Source organism: Lytechinus variegatus, chromosome 2 (genome assembly GCF_018143015.1).
Source record: "Lytechinus variegatus isolate NC3 chromosome 2, Lvar_3.0, whole genome shotgun sequence".
Classification (NCBI taxonomy): domain Eukaryota; kingdom Metazoa; phylum Echinodermata; class Echinoidea; order Temnopleuroida; family Toxopneustidae; genus Lytechinus; species Lytechinus variegatus.
In genome coordinates this window covers 9,821,496-9,839,691 of record NC_054741.1, presented here as the reverse complement: position 1 = coordinate 9,839,691, position 18,196 = coordinate 9,821,496, and the positions used below count along the sequence as shown (strand labels likewise).

General features: G+C 36.9%; 1 protein-coding gene across 1 annotated transcript; it reads left to right on the top strand.

Annotated features, from left to right (window-relative positions):
• Positions 1 to 948: 948 nt before the first annotated feature.
• LOC121407270 lies at positions 949 to 10,010 on the top strand. Its single transcript, XM_041598250.1, has 2 exons — positions 949 to 1,085; positions 7,136 to 10,010. Exon 2 carries the CDS (start codon positions 7,268 to 7,270, stop codon positions 8,906 to 8,908), a length of 1,641 nt encoding a protein of 546 aa, XP_041454184.1. The 5' UTR covers positions 949 to 1,085; positions 7,136 to 7,267; the 3' UTR covers positions 8,909 to 10,010.
• The last annotated feature ends 8,186 nt before the right edge of the window (positions 10,011 to 18,196 follow it).

Here is an 18,196-nt window from a genome sequence, read left to right as displayed (position 1 = left end):
GTATAGTATATGAAATTAAGAATTATCGACAAACACAGGTGTCGATCATGGGGGGGGGGGGGCAATGAAAGAATTAAGGGGGAATTAATTTGTCCACCTCTCCAAAAAAAAAGGACAACTTGAAAATTCATAATATGCATATATATATATATATATATATATATATATATATATATATATATATATATATATATATATGTGTGTGTGTGTGTGTTTAAAAAACATTGGAACTTTAAACTTAGCATAAAATACTACAAAATTGTCGATTTGTCTGCGCGCTCCGCGCTCAATTGATTTGATTGCTCATTTTGATTGTATTTCGTTTTAATTTTGCCCCCATCAAAAACCTGTATGTCAAACATGATCGACAAAGGACATATAATTGCAAAAGCCTGTGCCACTTGCCATCAACATGGATCATCAGCAGTCAAGTCGTTACCATAATCTAAAAAATAGCAATGTTCATATATTTACAATCACAGTGTGTCTCAGAGCTGATCTCAAGCTGTTATACATACGACAGATTCGAACAGAAGTATACTCTTGCTTATTCACGGTTTTAACATAGTGAAAATGAATTAATTTCCTATTTCCTAATCAGATTTTGACAAAATGATACACCTTTCATTCAGATGTTTGTTAGTAACAAAGAAACTTGATACATAATGATATTATTCAACTTTAACTGCATGGTGACATTAAAAAAAGACTGAGAATCTATTTTATCACCAAAGAAGTTTCGCTGTGCGTTAAGTCATTTGTTGCTATTACAGAAAAACTTTATGAGACACAGTGACTGGCCTGACCCCTTTACATTTTCTCAAACGGGAAAGTCAGACTAAATGTACTATCGACCGCCCCTGCCCGTACAAACAAAAGAAGCATCCGAAAGAATTATATCGATTTTTTTACCCCTCTCGTTTTTCCGCAATTATATTCTGTATATAGTGTAGGTCTAGGCCTATAGGTCGCATAATATAGGCATTCATGCTCATTGTCAGACAACTAGTGTTAATAAAATTCATTTTTAATTCAACTAACTTCATTTGCATTTTGGATGATCAACAAAAGTTTTGTATGACAGGGTACGTATGGCGTTTTATATCAACTTTCTTTACCAATAACAACTTTAAAAAGTCGTTCCTTTCTTGAATAAATATCTCTGTTGTGTTCGTGCTTTTTCACCCTTTGCCGGAATTATAACATTTGAATTATAATGATGGGGGTGATGACTTTGAGGATGATGTTGATGAGGATGATGACTTTGAGGATGATTAACAACAACATTTAGAGAGTCATTTAATCTGTAAAAAAATCATTAACACGTCCTTACATGTCTATAGACACTATAGGGCAAAGACACATTATGTTGCTAAATCACTATAATATTCATTTTCAAGGGAAGTAGTCTCGGCCGGTACTTCCTCAGTAGTCAGGAGGCCGATTGAGAAACAATAGATATTTTGCACGTAACTTGGGCCGAGGGCAAGGCCGGTATGATGTGGACACGAGGCCGGCCTTGACTACATCCCCTTCCATTCTCTTTCCTTATTTTCATGACATTATCCCATACCCTACATTCTAAAAGAAAGAACATTCTAGTATTTCTGAAATGAAAATTATATTTCGCTGCTATTATGTGAGTTGTAATTAATGTTGCGGCTTTTCTTTGGACAAGTCCACCCAAACAAAAAACAGCAAATCAACAAGCATAACACTGATTTTTTAAATCAAAATCGGATATAAAACAAGAAAGTTATGGCATTTTTAAATTTCACTTAATTTCACAAAATAGTTGTATGCACATCCTGGTCGGTATGCAAATGAGGGGACTGATAACGTCATCCACTCACTATTTCTTTTGTATTTTATAATGTGAAATGTGGAATATTCTAATTTTCCCCTCGATGTCATGTGAAAGAAAGTTTTATTCTTCTTTGAACATGTGGAATTGCCATTGTTTTAACATTTTATGGTTCAGTCAAGTTTGTCCCTATTGTTAAATTTGTAAAAATTGAAATATTGTATAATTCAAACAATAAAACAAAGTGAGTGATGGACGTGATCAACTCTCTCTTTTACATGTCACTGTCTTGTTCATGTAACTATTTTGTGAAAAATAAGTGAAACGTTAAGATTTCATAACATTCTTATTAATTTTTACAGCCGATTTTGATGAGATTTTCAGCGTTATGCTTGTTGAATTTTTCTTTATTGATTCAAACCGACATTTTTCTGCATGATGGGGTGGACTTGACCTTTAATTGTATTAGATTGCATATAATTTTTTATGGACATTAGATTTGTTATGAGTTTGATGCCCTTTCTTCTGCTTCTCATCCTCCTCCTCCTTTTGTCTTCTTCTTCTTCTATCTCTTGAATTCTTCCTCTTTTTCGCGATGTTATCAAATTAAACAAAATAATTAAGTGAATACAAAAATCTGCTGGTTGAGTTGATGCAAAAGCTGGATTGTTTCGCAATATTGTTTCATGATTTTCAACTTCCAATCGAAATATCTCTTTTTTCTCACGGTTACTTTATACAATGGATCAGTCAACCATTATCTGTAAGTTTCTTCTTTTGATGAGGGGGTCATAGGTTCGAAACTATTTGATGTACTTTAAAGTAGGTTTACATAAATATGGCGTGCTGTGGTTTCCTTGAGCAGGAAATTTTCTCACATTGTGCTTCACTTAACCCAGGTAAGGTGAATGGGTTCAGGGCAGGATTAAGTCCTTGAATGTACTGAGTGCTGGAGACGGCAGCTCGAGCGAAAGTTGGTGTGATAATGTCCTATTAATAGTGCGCCTCGAAATAGACTATTACTTGATAGACATGATAGAGGGCTTTGTATATATTCCAAGCATTTGATATTAATATGTTTGTGTTCAAACTGACTCTGTGCATGTAAACATATATGAATATAAACATGTTTTTGTGTTTTTTTTAAATAAATCATCAATATACAAAATATGTTCACATCATATCACATCGTTATATATACAAGCGTGTGTATTGTGTTTTAGGGAGAGTGTTTACTTTGTCCAAAGTTGGTTTACGTTGACATTTTCCTTCTAAGAATATGTTTTAAAAATAAAATAATTATAAAATGGAGGGGGTATATGCACTCAAGGGAAAGATAAAAAAACACTTATGCGATATAATTATAATACCAATTTTTGCGACTTATTTCTTAATTTCGTTAAAATAGAGCATCCATGTTAAGTTTCTGTCAACTCTGTAAATAATCTAATTATTAAACATAAATTCTAAAATATGAGTTGTTTCATACGACATTTTGTTAGAATATGAAATATTTGTATCATCTTCATACAGAATAGGAAACACGCTGGGCGAACATGAAATGAATAGATGGGTGGCCAAGTGGAGACCCTTGTGGTTTTCCACAAACAGTATCCTACTGTTGTCTAGATTTCGGATTAATAATAAACGTAACGTAACGTTTTAATACTCCGGGTATTCAATTCACTTTAAAAAAGAGAGTGAACACACTTGTCGAAACGTCATGGTGTATACTTTACACTATTCTTCTTTGCCATGGAAATCTTCAGAAGTTACATCCGATATACGCTATGCTATAAGGTCGAAACCTAATAAAATAAATTTTTAATTCAATATAGATTTGATCACTTGAAAAAAATACGGTTTATTCATTAAAAAAGTGTTTATTCTGTCGTTTGAAGGAGTAACCTGTCATATCGCCTTTTTGTGTTATCATGAATTAGACATGTAAGTTATCGTAAGTTTGCGCCCTTGATACCCCCAGCCCCCTCCAAAAAAGAAGGTGAATGCACCAAAACTATAGATACTTTTAATGGCAGTTTTTTTAAATTAGGTCTGTCGTTTTTATTACTCGCATGATTGATCTAAGTAAATGTATCATTTCACGCTATATGAACATTTTGTAACCACCTTTATTGAAGGCATACAGTCAGGATCCAGAGTTTGCAGCTCATAAAATTTGTTATAATTAATTTAAAATAATTCTTACATACTTCTGAGGGTGACCAGTAGGTGCATCAGGCATCCGCTAGCACGAATATTTGTTCCAGGTGCCTATATATAATATACACCTATTGCTACGCCAAAACCGAGTTCTCCCGAATATTGTTCTGGAACAAATCTCGATTTAGCGCAGAATCTCAAAGAATAATTGACTTGAAGCAATTTTGTCCATTCCGAATAAAGCCGTATGCCACCAGAATAGTGGCAAGGATCGAGGCCATAGGTGCCCAGAATCGAGCCGAATATGACCCGATTGGTCCGATTACGGTCGAATGATGACCCGAATGTTCACCCGAACATGCCGAATCGGCATTGCTAATCGGCCAAATGCGCCGAGATTGGATCATTACGCCCCTGATGATACGAATAGGTCCGAATATGCCCCGATTACTCCACATGCCCCCCCCCCAATCAAGCCAAATGTCATCCGAATATATCTCAAATGTGGCCCAAATGAAATTTGTTGTGGTCACATTCGGGATTTCAAAACGAGCCGAATGTCATCCGAATATAATTATTATCTCAAATGTGGCCCGAATGATATTTGTTGTGGTCACATTCGGGATTTCAAGACGAGCCGAATTCCTCAGCGAATGTGGTGTCCGAATCCCTCCCGATTTTTTTTTTTTTTGCATTCGAGGAGGGAGAACAGAATACTCCCGAAACCATCCAAATTCGAGCCTTTGGATATATTCGCAGCTGATTCGGTTCCGGAGTAACCCTTACTGGACAGGCCTTCCGAATTCTGCTCGGGACAGGGGTACTTTAACATGAGCCTGAACAAAATAACAGAATAACAGGAGCCGCCGAACAATTTTGAATGGGGAGCAGACGAAATCACAATCAGAGATGGTCGTTGCTATTTCATTTTTCACTTGTTTAATATTTAAAAGGGGTGTTTCAGCACCCACACCGTCCCCATTCCATTACCACTAGAATAAAACAAGTGACAAATAGGCCTACTCATCAAATTCACTTACTTTTAAGTGTGGAAATCTCAATCTCGACGAATTGTATAGGATCACGAAAGAGATGACGATCACGGCAATGAATGTCACTATCTCGACATAAGTCGTAATCTTAAATCGATTGAATGAGCGGACTGGATCAAACTTTACCAATATCCGGCAATAAATGCAATTTCAAATGATTACTTTTCCCACGACGTCTGACTTTTATTTCATATAAATTGTATCATGAGATATTTGTTTTGTTTTTTGACGTAAGTTGCATTGACCCCAAGGTATATAGATTCGCAACGATGCACTCTGACAATCATATAAATATCAATAGATATAAGAATATCGTCAGACTCAGTTGAAAAAGGATTCCACTGCGTTTTATTTTCTCAGAGACTCAATTCTTATGTAAAGTGGAAACTAAAGTTAGAATATTTCAAGGTCATTGGTATCTGCATTTATTTTGTTCTATTAGTTACGGATAATTCATTATATGAATAACCAATGGTTCATGTCATCTAGGTCAAAAAGTCATGGGCAAGTTGGTTGAAGGATGGTTACGTTTTTTCATAGGCATTAATATTCAGTTACATTTTGATCGAGAGGCTTTTCAAGAAAAAAATGTGCATTAAGACTTTATCCAATTGCGATGTCAAGAAAAGATTCTTGTTAGTAAAGAAAGGACCTACCGTTTGACATCTTATCCGAAGTGTAATTAAATACTTTGGAGAACGATGACACGACATTTGCTCCGGCGACAATTACTCTGGGCTTTATTTCGTCATCTATATTCTAGGGAGACAATGTCCTGTCCCTCGGGTATGCCGGCGCTTATGTGTGCATTTTTTTTTTACTTTAACGCCCTCATTGTCAAATCTCCTTCAAACAATAAGACTTTTAATTTGGGGGCTTTTTGGTTTGTTTTATTTGAAGGCCTACCATTAAGGGCCCTTTTGAAATAGATTTCCAGTTAAACGCCGCCACTTGTAAAAACTAATTAATTCTTTTTACATTGGGTCACTGTTTAGCGAAATCATTAAAAATTGAAAATTTCTTTCAGGACTACATACGAAACAAACTCAAACTGAACAATATCATGATGTCTATACCATTTCGCGTGCAGAGTAGTAACGAAGCCACAATAAAAAGATTTACCAGTTGGTCGTGCATGCACAGAAAATAATATAACAATTAGTTGACAAATTTCGCATTCATGGTCACAAATACAGAATAAGCATCATTCTTTGTGACTTTTAAAATGATTTACGTCACAAATTCCTCAACAAAAAGATAAATAATATACAACAAGAAATTACATTGTGTACAGCCATTGGTCGATATGACCGTGTTTACTTTTTTTACGGTTAGCAGATCTTTAGAGAATGCTAAATGACCGTAAAGGATCCTGAATCGAATTTGACATGTTCGAATGATTTCATGGAATTCAAAAGGGTTTATTTTGGAGTCCAGCATACTTAAACTGAAGTGAAGTGAACTGAATTGAATTAATTAACTATATTATTAGAATTAAGAAATCCATCATGGGACGAAGAAAAAGAAGAAGAAAAATAAAAATAATAATAAGAAGTAGTAGTAGTAGCAGTAGTAGAAGAAGAAGAAAGAGGGAAAAATAAATAACTAAATAAATAAATATAACATCAACTGCAAATTTCGAGCTTGAAATATTACATATTTCGCTTATGACAGAAGCATTTTTTTTTTGGGGGGGGGGTGACCCTGCCTCTGCTTCTTGGTGGCCATGCTCCCTCGCAGTAATTGAAACTTGCGCTTTTTTATCGGCTGGCAACCGGGGATGCTTTAACTTGTCTTGGAAGCCCTTTCACTCACAAATCTGTTCTTTGGCACATAAAACTCATGTTCCACACAATTCTAATATATCATATCAAAAATCTTAATAGCAAATCACATTAAAATGGTGCAACCAGATAATCCACCAATCAAAAAGGTTTATAATGCTGATCAGTGTGGTACATTCCCCTTATTATTGGTATTTTTTTCATATCTGACTACTGCAAAAGCATGACTAAGAAATTGTAGGAAACCAACAAAATAACTAATCACCATAAGTGTATCGGTATATAATAATGCAATTTTTTTTATAACTGTTCTCTCTCCATTTGCTATACAGGGTCTCCTATATCTACTGTAGGATCATTGATAGGACAAACAAGATACATGAATATCTTATTCAAGATGGCATCACTAGAGGGAGAAGCGAAGTCCTTATGAATGGTTGAGGACTTCGGCCAGGGTGACGACCATGCGTATGACGGAGATCGTCCGATTCTTCTTCGTCCTCGTCATCTCCTCCATGAGCATGACGGTCCTCTGTCAGTTCTACCTTCTCTACCAGAAGAACTACCAGGACATCAGCTTCGGAAGCAGGCAACTCAAAGGTGTGGAGCAGAATGGAAAGGTCCTTGAGAGGGCGTTCCTCAAGCAGGTGTACCAACTGAAGGAAGGGGACATATCGGAGCTTCTTTCGCATCGATTGCAGCAGCGAGATGAATCCTCCGATGACCGGAAATATGGCTATGTCGAGCCTGTTGTCCAGAGATTACACAACACCGGTAGGAATGACAACACTACTGACGCATCCAGGAAGATATTGAGAAACAACTCAATGATCCTGCCAGGAGATAGAGATGAGATCGGGAGAAAGTTCTATGCCAGGTTTGCCCAGGAGCTGGAGACCAAGCAAAAGATCCTTGCAGTTTCGCCGACAATGTCGAAGGTTCAACGAATCAACACCTATGCAGAAGCCTACAAGAAATACAATATCTCGTCTAAGAAGGGCACGGTGGTTGCCAAAAATAAGCGAGGAGAAACCAAGGTCTTGGTGACGCGCCCTCATCCCTCACCTACCAATGCAACATATCTGGGACCGATGTTGGATTTCGGTGTGGACTTTGAAGAAACTGATGACTCCGGAGAACTGGTCCCTGGATATAAACGGATGGTTCATCCAAAAGGACACCATAGAGAAAGGTTAAAGAAGGTCGAAGACATAAAGACTCCTGGCATTTTAAATTCAACTATTTGGAAATCGTATATAGACTTGCATGAGTACAGGTACATCTTAAACCCGAAGCAAAAATGCCTCACAGACGAAGGGACATTCAAGCGTGTATCCTTGCTAATGATTGTTGCATCAGCGCCGAAGAATTTCGAACGTCGTGACGCAATAAGACGAAGTTGGGGTATGGCAGGACGGAGCACCGACATGCATATTGAAACCGTATTCCTTGTAGGTGCTGTGTCAAGTAGGGAGGTCACTGATGACCTCAGTCGCGAACTCGTCAACTACGGCGACATCGTGCAGGAGGACTTCGTTGATTCCTACCTAAACCTGACTATCAAGACCGTGATGGGTCTTAAGTGGGCCAGCAGGTACTGCCAGAATGCCAAGTTCGTGATGAAGACCGACGATGACATGGCAGTCAACACGATCAAGATGCTAATTTACCTGCGAACAGCGCCCTCACGGAACTTTGTGGCCGGCAAGGCCGCCTTCAACTTTGATATCATACGAGACGTGTATAATAAATTCTACGTGCCATATTCTGTAACGAAGGATGATAAGTATCCACCATATTGTATCGGGATAGGGTATGTAATATCAATGGACGTGGTTCACAAAGCCTATATTGCCGCACTTCAGACACCACTCTTCCCCTGGGAGGACGTCTTCTTTGGGCTTTGTCTTCGACGGATCGGGGTGATCCCGACCATGATCAAAGGTTTCATGGGAGGAGGGTTCTTCGATGATGCCAAGGGAGGCATCCTGAAGACGGATCATACCTCACTAAATCGTTTAAGATCCTCTTACGTCATACATGACCTCACTGTGAAGCAGCTTGGAATGGTTTGGGGCCAGTGGGCTGGGTTAGCTCATTCGTAACAGCTACGGCCGAAAAAAACACGCGCCAATGGCCCATATTCTGAACTGGGGTTTAACTTAAACTCTGGTTTAAAGTTGTAGTTTAACTACGGATAGCCAATTAAAATAGTATAATTTAAATTTGTCAGCTCATTTGACACTCAAATCATTCATAAATGACTTGGAATGATTATTGAAATAGTTCTATTCATCAATGAAACTTATGTCAGTAGTCAAATAAAGATAGGAAACATAAATGCAATTTTGAAATTTGTTTGCTTCCCATAATTTTAGCACGGAGTTAGACCATGGCGGATAAGTCTAACTGGACTTCCGAATACGGGCCATTAACAAGGAAGCACACCATCTTAAGATGAGTAAATAGTCACATAGAAAGATATCACCTAGAGCAGGTCACATTGGAGTGTCCTTACACGACATCTCGTTTTTCGTGATTTATTCAAATGAAATCATCGTTCAGTATAGAAGAAGAGACTGTCGCATCATGTTTTTCAAGTGTATAATAAATATGTCATTATTTTATAGTTTAATCAATATATCAATAATGCACATTATGTAGTGCAAAAAGAAGCTTTCTTTGAGCACTTTCGAAGTATACTAATTAACAACGTCTAATTAATGGACTCATTAATGTGACAATAACATGATCATATCGAACTGGCCTAAATCATCATTCCGACCCAGTCTATATCGTTAAATATTCTTCGTTTATTTCAACATTCCCGGTCCATTTTAATAATTTATGATCGGCCTATTTCAATATTCTGGCCCGTCACCTTTTACAATGTTTTTACAATATGATTGTATCTTAAATACAAACATTTTGTTTTTTCCATGATTTCATCGACTTCAAACAATAATGATGATCGCACAATGTCACCTTTTTTCTATAATGATATGAATGTCCTGAATTATCAAATAGTTTATTTCGTTTTCTAATTCGGTAGCGTTCATCAAGAATCCTGGAGCCTTGCTTGTGCAGAGTATTTTCACTGTTCGCAATTGATTGATGATTTACCATGTTCCAAGGGGAAATCGTTGATATTAAAATATATGATGAATATGTGACGTCATCGGCTTTCCTCGTTAAATGATAAAGTTTTTACAATACCTTAAATGAGGTGCCTACAACTATTTACTTTTAAAAATACAAAAAAAAATCAAGAGTGAAAATTATTTTAAAAATGATAAGAAAACCCTGATGGTAGGAAATTAGGAATGACAGCAACAAACTGATGGAGTGGAGGCTAGATAGAGGCAATGAGGGACAGAGAGGGATAGGGAGAGAGAGGGGTGTGGGGGGAGGGGAGAGAGAGAAGGGGAGGGGGAGTAGTCCAGTGGCGTAGCTACGGGGGGGGGCCTAGGGGCACGTCCCCCCTGAGATTTGGTGTGCCCCCCCTGAAAAAAAATTGGCAGAGCAAAAAAAGGAATAGAAGAAGAAAGATAGAAGAAAAAAAGGAAAATAAGAAGAGGAAGACGAGTTAATGAAAAAATGTGAGGGGAAGACTTGAAAAAAAAATCAATCTTTCATGTTACTAAATAAAATTGTTGCTTGCGCTTCGCGCCAAAATTGCCTGTTCGATGAGATTCATATCTTGCTCAATATGCTGATATGGAGCAAGTTTTGAAGTCAATATAAACATATTTTAGCTCGGACATCGAGCTTTCATTATTATTTACAAATTTAAGTGCTATGTAAAATGTCCGTTTTATGGTCTACATAATATTATGAGCATTTTTAAGCTCACGCTGCGTGGTCACATTGTACGTTTGATTTGCCAAGTTCCTATTGTCTACGTGTATTCCATAATGTTCTATTAAGCAACTGTATTCAGAATGCCCATATTCTTGGTCTAAATCTAAAACATGCGCGATAGCCTGCATGTTCTTTATTTAAAATGTACTTAAATTATCCAGTTTCACATCAGAATATCAATAATTGTCTGCTCAAGCTTCACGATCGCATCATTAATGATGTATATAGAGTGTCCCGCTTTTCGGTCTAAAATCTCAATTTTCTTCCTCTCGCGCTTTGCGCTCGAATCAGTTGTATAGTTACATACCTATCCCATTTATCAATATAAAAAGTGCTTAGAATAACCATTTTTAGGACAGAATGTCAAAAAAAATGCTCGCGCTTCGCGGTCGCATTAATTGTAATATATACCGTCTTCGTGGTTAACTGTAAGCAGTCCTTAACATGTCCCTTTTCGATAATGCTAGAAATTTCTGCTCGCTAGACGTTCGCAGTAACCATCTAGATACATACGAATCTTGTTCGAATATTAGATTTTCAGGACAAAATACATGTACATGAAAAAAAAAAATCGCTCGCGCTTCGCGCTCGCAGTTTTTATAAGGCTTATGAGATTATTTTATGTTTATGTTGTTTTATAAGAATAAAACTAAGAAGTGACTGATCGGGGAAAATAAAGGTGAAGATAATTTCGGGCCCCGTCCCCTATTGGCGAAAGTCGGATCCGCCCATGTGACACATACACACACACACACCGGACAAAAATGGTGCCCCCCCCACTGAAAAAGCAAGGACCCCAGTGCCCCCAGGAAAAAATTCTAGCTACGCCACTGGAGTAGTCTGCTATGCAGACTCTGAATGGCTCATATGGTGGGTTCTCTGTGCGCGCTGATGCTGGTTTGCGAACCAGCCTGAATTAATGGCGAGCGAAGCGAGTCTGCTATGCAGACTCGTTGAATAAGCTGCGGTACACACAGTGCAGATGTGGGTTTACATTTGTAGATTAGAGGGGGAGTGGGAGAAGCGAAAGGGAAAACAACATGGAAAATAAAATTATATTTCTAAGTGAAACATTAATCATGTATCTTATACATAGCCAGTGGCGTAACTACGGGGGGGGGGGGGGCATGGGGGGCACGTGCCCCCCCCCCCCCATCGGCTGACAAAAAAAAACGGGGAAAAGGAGAAAAAGTGGGAGAAAGGAAGAGAAACGTAGTGGGAAAGAAGACATTATTGTTCATTATAATGTTATATCATATCATAATTATGTTATGTTATATTACATAAGAAACATTTTTTTTTCATAACCTTATGAGACATAATTTGCACAGGGCCTATGTCTTCATTGTTCCTGGTGCTCGCATTGTCTGTTTACCGAGAAATATAATATATACTAAAACCTCCCGTTTGCAAGTCAACATACACCAAACTGCCAAATATATTGCCTTGCCGACTTCGAGTTTAATATTATTGTTTTATGTACAATAGTATGCTTCTTTTTCATGACTACTTATAGTGATTGCCCCATTTTAAGGTATTGATATAAAACATTTCCTGTCCGTGCTTACGTTCGCAGTAGTGGATTGGTGAAATATGTCTGCTCTCCATGAATTCCTAGAATCAGTCCTTAAAATGTCCTTTTTTCTAATCTGAATATCAAAAATTTTTAGCTCGCACTTCGCGCTCGCATCATTTGGTTAGTAAACTATGTATGGTCTTCGTGGATTCCTACAAACAAGCCTTAAAATGCCCCTCTTCAGTTCTGAATTTCCTAAATTTTCAGCTGGCGCTTCGCGCTCACAAGATTTGATTAGTGAGATGGGTATGTTAATCATGATTACAAGTGCTTTATGTGCATGTTTAGATGCAATTCTAACAAAATAAGCAAGCGCTTATTGGCACTCGAATTAGATTACTACGGTGAGATGTGTATAATCTTAATGGATTCCCAAAATATAGTCCTAAAAATCTTCCTATTTGGGGGTCAATATTTACAAAAAAAATTCTGCTCGCGCTTCGCGCTCGCATTATTTAGCGAGACAAGTACGTATCATGATTACAATGTCCTTTTTAGGTCTGAATATTAAAAAATTTAAGCTCGCGCTTCGCGCTCGCATTATTTGACCAGTGAGAGACATTTCCGTTTGATGGCACTGTCCTTAATAATAATAATAATAATAAATAATGATTGATTAATGAATAGGTTAACATGTCTATTCTGATAAAATACCTTAAGTGCATACATGTTACGAATATAATATCTTTAAAACAGATAATTACACGAGAGAGAGAGGGCTCTAGGGCGGTATGAGCTTGAGGATAGAGGACATAGGGAGGTGCAGTGGCGAGAGGTCTAAGGAGTCTGGCTAAGAGGCTATACATAGAAAGTCCGGGGTTCGATCCCCGGCCGCGGCACCAATGCCCGTGAACAAGGCATTTGATGCACAATTCTCTTTTATCCTGCTTTCAAGTAAATGGAAATACTATATGCATTATTGATAACTAGGTGTGTTCTTGTTTAAAAAATACAAGTATATATTTTCATCATTAAGGTGACGAACAAGATATTTAATATTATAATCCTGCTTTATAAACGTATAAAATAATTTAATTCAATGAGTTTTCATGCGGGGTTGTCATTTTTGCAAACAGTCTGCTTGTGATGACAACACTCCTGCAAATGTTTTATGTAACAATTATTTGGTAGTAGATCATATTTGTTTAGCATATAATATTTTCTCTATGATTCATGCCAAAAACAGAAACTGTTTGTTATGAAAAGGAAAATGTAGGTACATACGAAATGTTGTGAGCAAGGCATTTGATGCACAATTCTCTTTTATCCTGCTTTCAAGTAAAGAAAACGATAATAAATCAAATGAAATATTATACAACACGTGCAATACTTACCATTCAGAGATACGATTGGTTTATAGAGATGTATATTAGTATACTAATATATATTTCCAACATTTTCAACCTGATATGTAATAATCTTGAATGTAATTTGTGTACAGGGATACTTAAAATATGTTTTGTTATTTATATGTCAAAATGTACAAAACAAACTGTAATTGTTGAAAATGGAAATAAACGAAATGAAATAAAGTATATATATTTCTATGGATTGGATCGACCCAGTCAAATCACAATACAAGAGAGAGAAAATGCAGTAGACCGAGTGGGGCAAGGCAATATAGAAAGATAACAATGCTCTGAGAGTCTCAGGTAAAAAAAAGGAGGAGGAGGGGGGGGGGATTACGCAATCTCGACGGGGACGGATTCTACAACATAGTAAATCTATTGTCAATAGCCCTTCATGACAAAGCAGTCTTTGTCGAAAATCGGTGGAGCAAAGCAGCAGTTTCGTCGTGGACTCAGGACAAACAGCTTATTTTCTCTTTTTTTGTAAGTTCAGAGTCTTACGACGATCAGCTGTGCCGTTTCAAAAATTTTCGACAAAGAACTCTCAGCTGCTCATTGCGATTTAACGGGCATTTTCAATAGATTTTCTTTCTTGTAGAAACCGTCCCCACCGCTTTTGCTAAAACTTAAACGAGTGCCGTGTCGTGTCGGAATGTGCCTTGGATCACGATGCCCTTACTCCTTAGTTTATAAATTCAGAGGAGTACGCTGTACAAAGTGGTCTAGCGCCATCTGTTGTTGAAAACATTATAATGTAACGACTTCGCACAATGGTGCAGTCACAAACTGAAGTGCAAAAGTCGGTGTTTCGTTAATAAAAAGAAGAATTTGAATTGTTTTTAAATTGAAAGATGGTCGATTGATTGATTGATTAGTCGAGTGATTGATTATTGGTCACATTGGTTGATCATCATCATTCATTCAATTCAATATACACTGATTTTAGTCCATTTTCGAGAAAATAGGATTTTATCTTCCGATGGTCAATGGTTGGTTGATCGAATGAAATTTGAATCAAAACTAATTAATTCCCTTCTCACGAGAAAACCATGCAGCATGAACACTGGCCTATTATACGAAGGGTTAGTTAAAGGAGTACTCCAGGCTGAAAATGATATTATTTGGACAGATTAAGAAAAAATACACAACAAAACACTGAAAATTATTTTGATCGAAATCGGACAAGGAATAACAAAGTTATGGCATTTTAATAATTTGCATTATTCCAATTAAACATTTTTAGGCATGTCTTTATGATTATTTAATGAGCAAACTGATGATGTCATATTTCCACTTGTCTTTTTGTAAAGTTATTATATAAAATTAGGTTTATTCAATTATTTTTCCTTCAAGAACCAAAGATATTTGATTAAGTGCATTCAACTTATTTCATTATGGGAGACACAATTGTATTAAAAAATGAAACAATTATGATTTCAAGTAATAAAATAAGAACAAGGAAATTGGGGATGTGACATCATCAGCCTATCTAATGAATATTTATGTTGACGTGCATATAAAAAATTATATTGGCAAATTTTAGAATTCAATAACTTCGCTATTTGTTGTATTTATGATATTTTTGTCAGCATTTTGCTCTGTGAATTTTATTATGATATTTATGTATACACAGATATTTTCGGCCCGGAGCATCCCTTTAGGACATTTATGAAAGGATAAGTCCACCCCAACAAAAACAAATAAAATGAGAAAAATCAAACAAGCATAACACTGAAAATTTCATCAAAATCGGATGTAAAATAAAAAAAGTTCTTACCATCTAACATTTCCCTTGTTTTTCACATAATTTCACAAAACAGTTTTCCTGGTCGCAAATAAGGGGACTGATGACGTCACCCTCGCACTACTTCTTTTGTATTTTATTATGAAATATTCTAATTTTTCTCCTTATTGTCATGTGAAACAAAGTTTCATTCCTCCTAAACATGTGGTATTGTTTTAACCTTGTATATATGGTTCAGTCTGAAAGTTGCATCCTTATTGTCAAATCTGTACAAACTGAAATATTGTATAATTCAAACAATAAAAAAAAACAAAAGAAATAGCGAGTGAGGGACATCATCGACTTTCTGTCACTGAATTCACTCTTCTTTGAAAAATAAGGGAAACTTTGAAATGACATATAACTTTTTCATTTTGATTCTGATTTTGATTAAATTTTCAGCATTATGCCTGTTGGATTTTTCTATATTGATTCAAATCAATATTTTTCTGGGGTGGACTTGACCTTTAATTACAAGAATAAATAAGAACTCAACGACTAAAGGGGCAGTTACAGGGTGTTAACATGCGCCCCTATAGTTTTTAAAGGTCAAGTCCACCTCAGAAAAATGTTGATTTGAATCAATAGAATAAAAAAATCAGACAAGCACAATGCTTAAAATTTCATCAAAATCGGATGTAAAATAAGAAAGTTATGACATTCAAAGTTTCACTTATTTTCAACAAAATAGTTATATGAACAAGCCAGTTACATCCAAATGAGAGAGTCGATGATGTCACTCACTCACTATTTCTTTTGTTTTTTATTGTTTGAATTATACAATATTTCCATTTTTACGAATTTGACGATTAGGGCCTCCTTGCCTGAAGCACAAAATGTATGATAGAATTCCACGTGTTCGGGGAGGAATGAAACTTCATTTCACATGACAATGACGAGAAAATAAAAATATTTCATATTTCATATAGGCCTAATAAAATACCAAAAAAAAAATAGTGAGTGAGTGATGTCATCAACTCTCTCATTTGGGCTCGTTCATATTTTGTTGAAAATAAGCGAAACTTTCAAATGCCATAACTTTCTTATTTTACATCCGATTTTGATGAAATTTTCAGTGTTATGCTTGTTGAATTTTTCTCTTTTTATTCAAATCAAGTTTTTGTTGGGATGGACTTGTCCTTTAAGTAGTGCCAACAGGAAGGAAAAATGTCAGAGATATAGAGAGGGGGAGGTGGAAATAAAGAAGAAAAGAGTCTAGTCTCTACTACGAATGATGAATAAAAATGACATCATCTTATACAAAAATGGGTAAAAGCGCTCCATGAGGGTAATTACGTGAGCAATCATAGGCGGATCCAGCTTTTGGCGAAAGGGGGGGCGCACTGCCGAGCGGCGCACATATTTTTGCACTTCACCGGCGCCATAAAAGAAAATGTTGAAAAAGAAAAGGGGTAATGCCTGACCCTGTCAAAACACGCACACGCACACACACACACATGCATATATATATATATATATATATATATGACTCATATCATATAGATAACATGACTCATGAGATAGAGACACATATTTCACCGACAAATTAATGCGAGCGCGAAGCGCGAGCTGAAATTTTTAAAGTATACTGACCTGAAAACAGGAAAAAGGTGCCTGTTTAGGACTGTTTGTAGTAACTCATGAGGAGGATACATATCTCACTACACAGATAATGCGAGTGCCGAGGGCGAGCTGAAATTTACTTATATTCTGACCAGAAAGCTTGGTATTCTAAGCATTCTTGGTACCAATGATTAAGATGGGTATCTAAAAAAAAATGCGAGCGCGAAGCGCGAGCTTAAAATTTTGATATTTCGATCTGAAAACATTACAGTTTAATGTACGTTTTAATAAAGAACAAGATTATATCCAACAAAAGATTATTGCAAATCGAAGCGGGAGTTCTTTTGAGGTTCAGAACTAAAAACGGGACATTCTATTCACCTATTTAATCATGAAAAGTATGGGGTTTTGCTACAGAAATGATGCGAGCGCGAAGCGCGAGCTGAAAAATTTTATGTTCCAATCTGATAATTTGAGCACGATTTTTAATAAAGAACGAGTTGTGTAGCTCAATCTCGTTTGCTGATTTCTGTGTAACATTACCATCTTATTGTTTTTGCACATTCGGAATTATTGGGGGAGGGCAAAACGATCATTCTTGACCGCGGCGCCGATCTAGATTTGGTTAGCAATAGGCCCTTCTTCATTATTCTACCGGCGTTTATTTATTGAAATCAGGGGACGCTGATCATTCTTGACCGGCGCCGATTTAAATTTAGGTGGCGCCGGTTAAGACAAAGGCAGCGCCGATTTGTCTTGACCGGCGCCGATTTAAACAAGTAGTACTGATTATTTTTACCGACGTTACGTAAGATTCAGGCAGCGGCAATCCATAATCGACTGGCGCCGATCTAGAACCAGGAGGCGCCGATTATTCTTGACTGGCGCCGATTTTTAACCAGGTGGTGCTGATTATTCTTGACCAGCCCCGATTTAGATATAGGTGGCGCTGATTATCCTTGATCGGCGCCGGTTAAGAACTCAGGCAGCGCCGATTTTTCTTTACCGGCGCCGATTTATAACCAGATGACGCCGATTGTTCTTGTCCAGCGTCGATTTAGATTAAGGTGGCGCTGATTATTCTTGATTGGCGCCAGTTATATGCAGGCAGCGCACTGCTACCGGCGAAGTTGTTGGGAAAAGGGTAGTTAAAAGAAAAAATAAGGAAGATGATATGATTACGCTTTGCTGGGGATAGTCTTTCCTTTACTGTTGCTAATGTTATATCAGTGTATAATTTTTTTTAAGCAGCGCCTTTTCC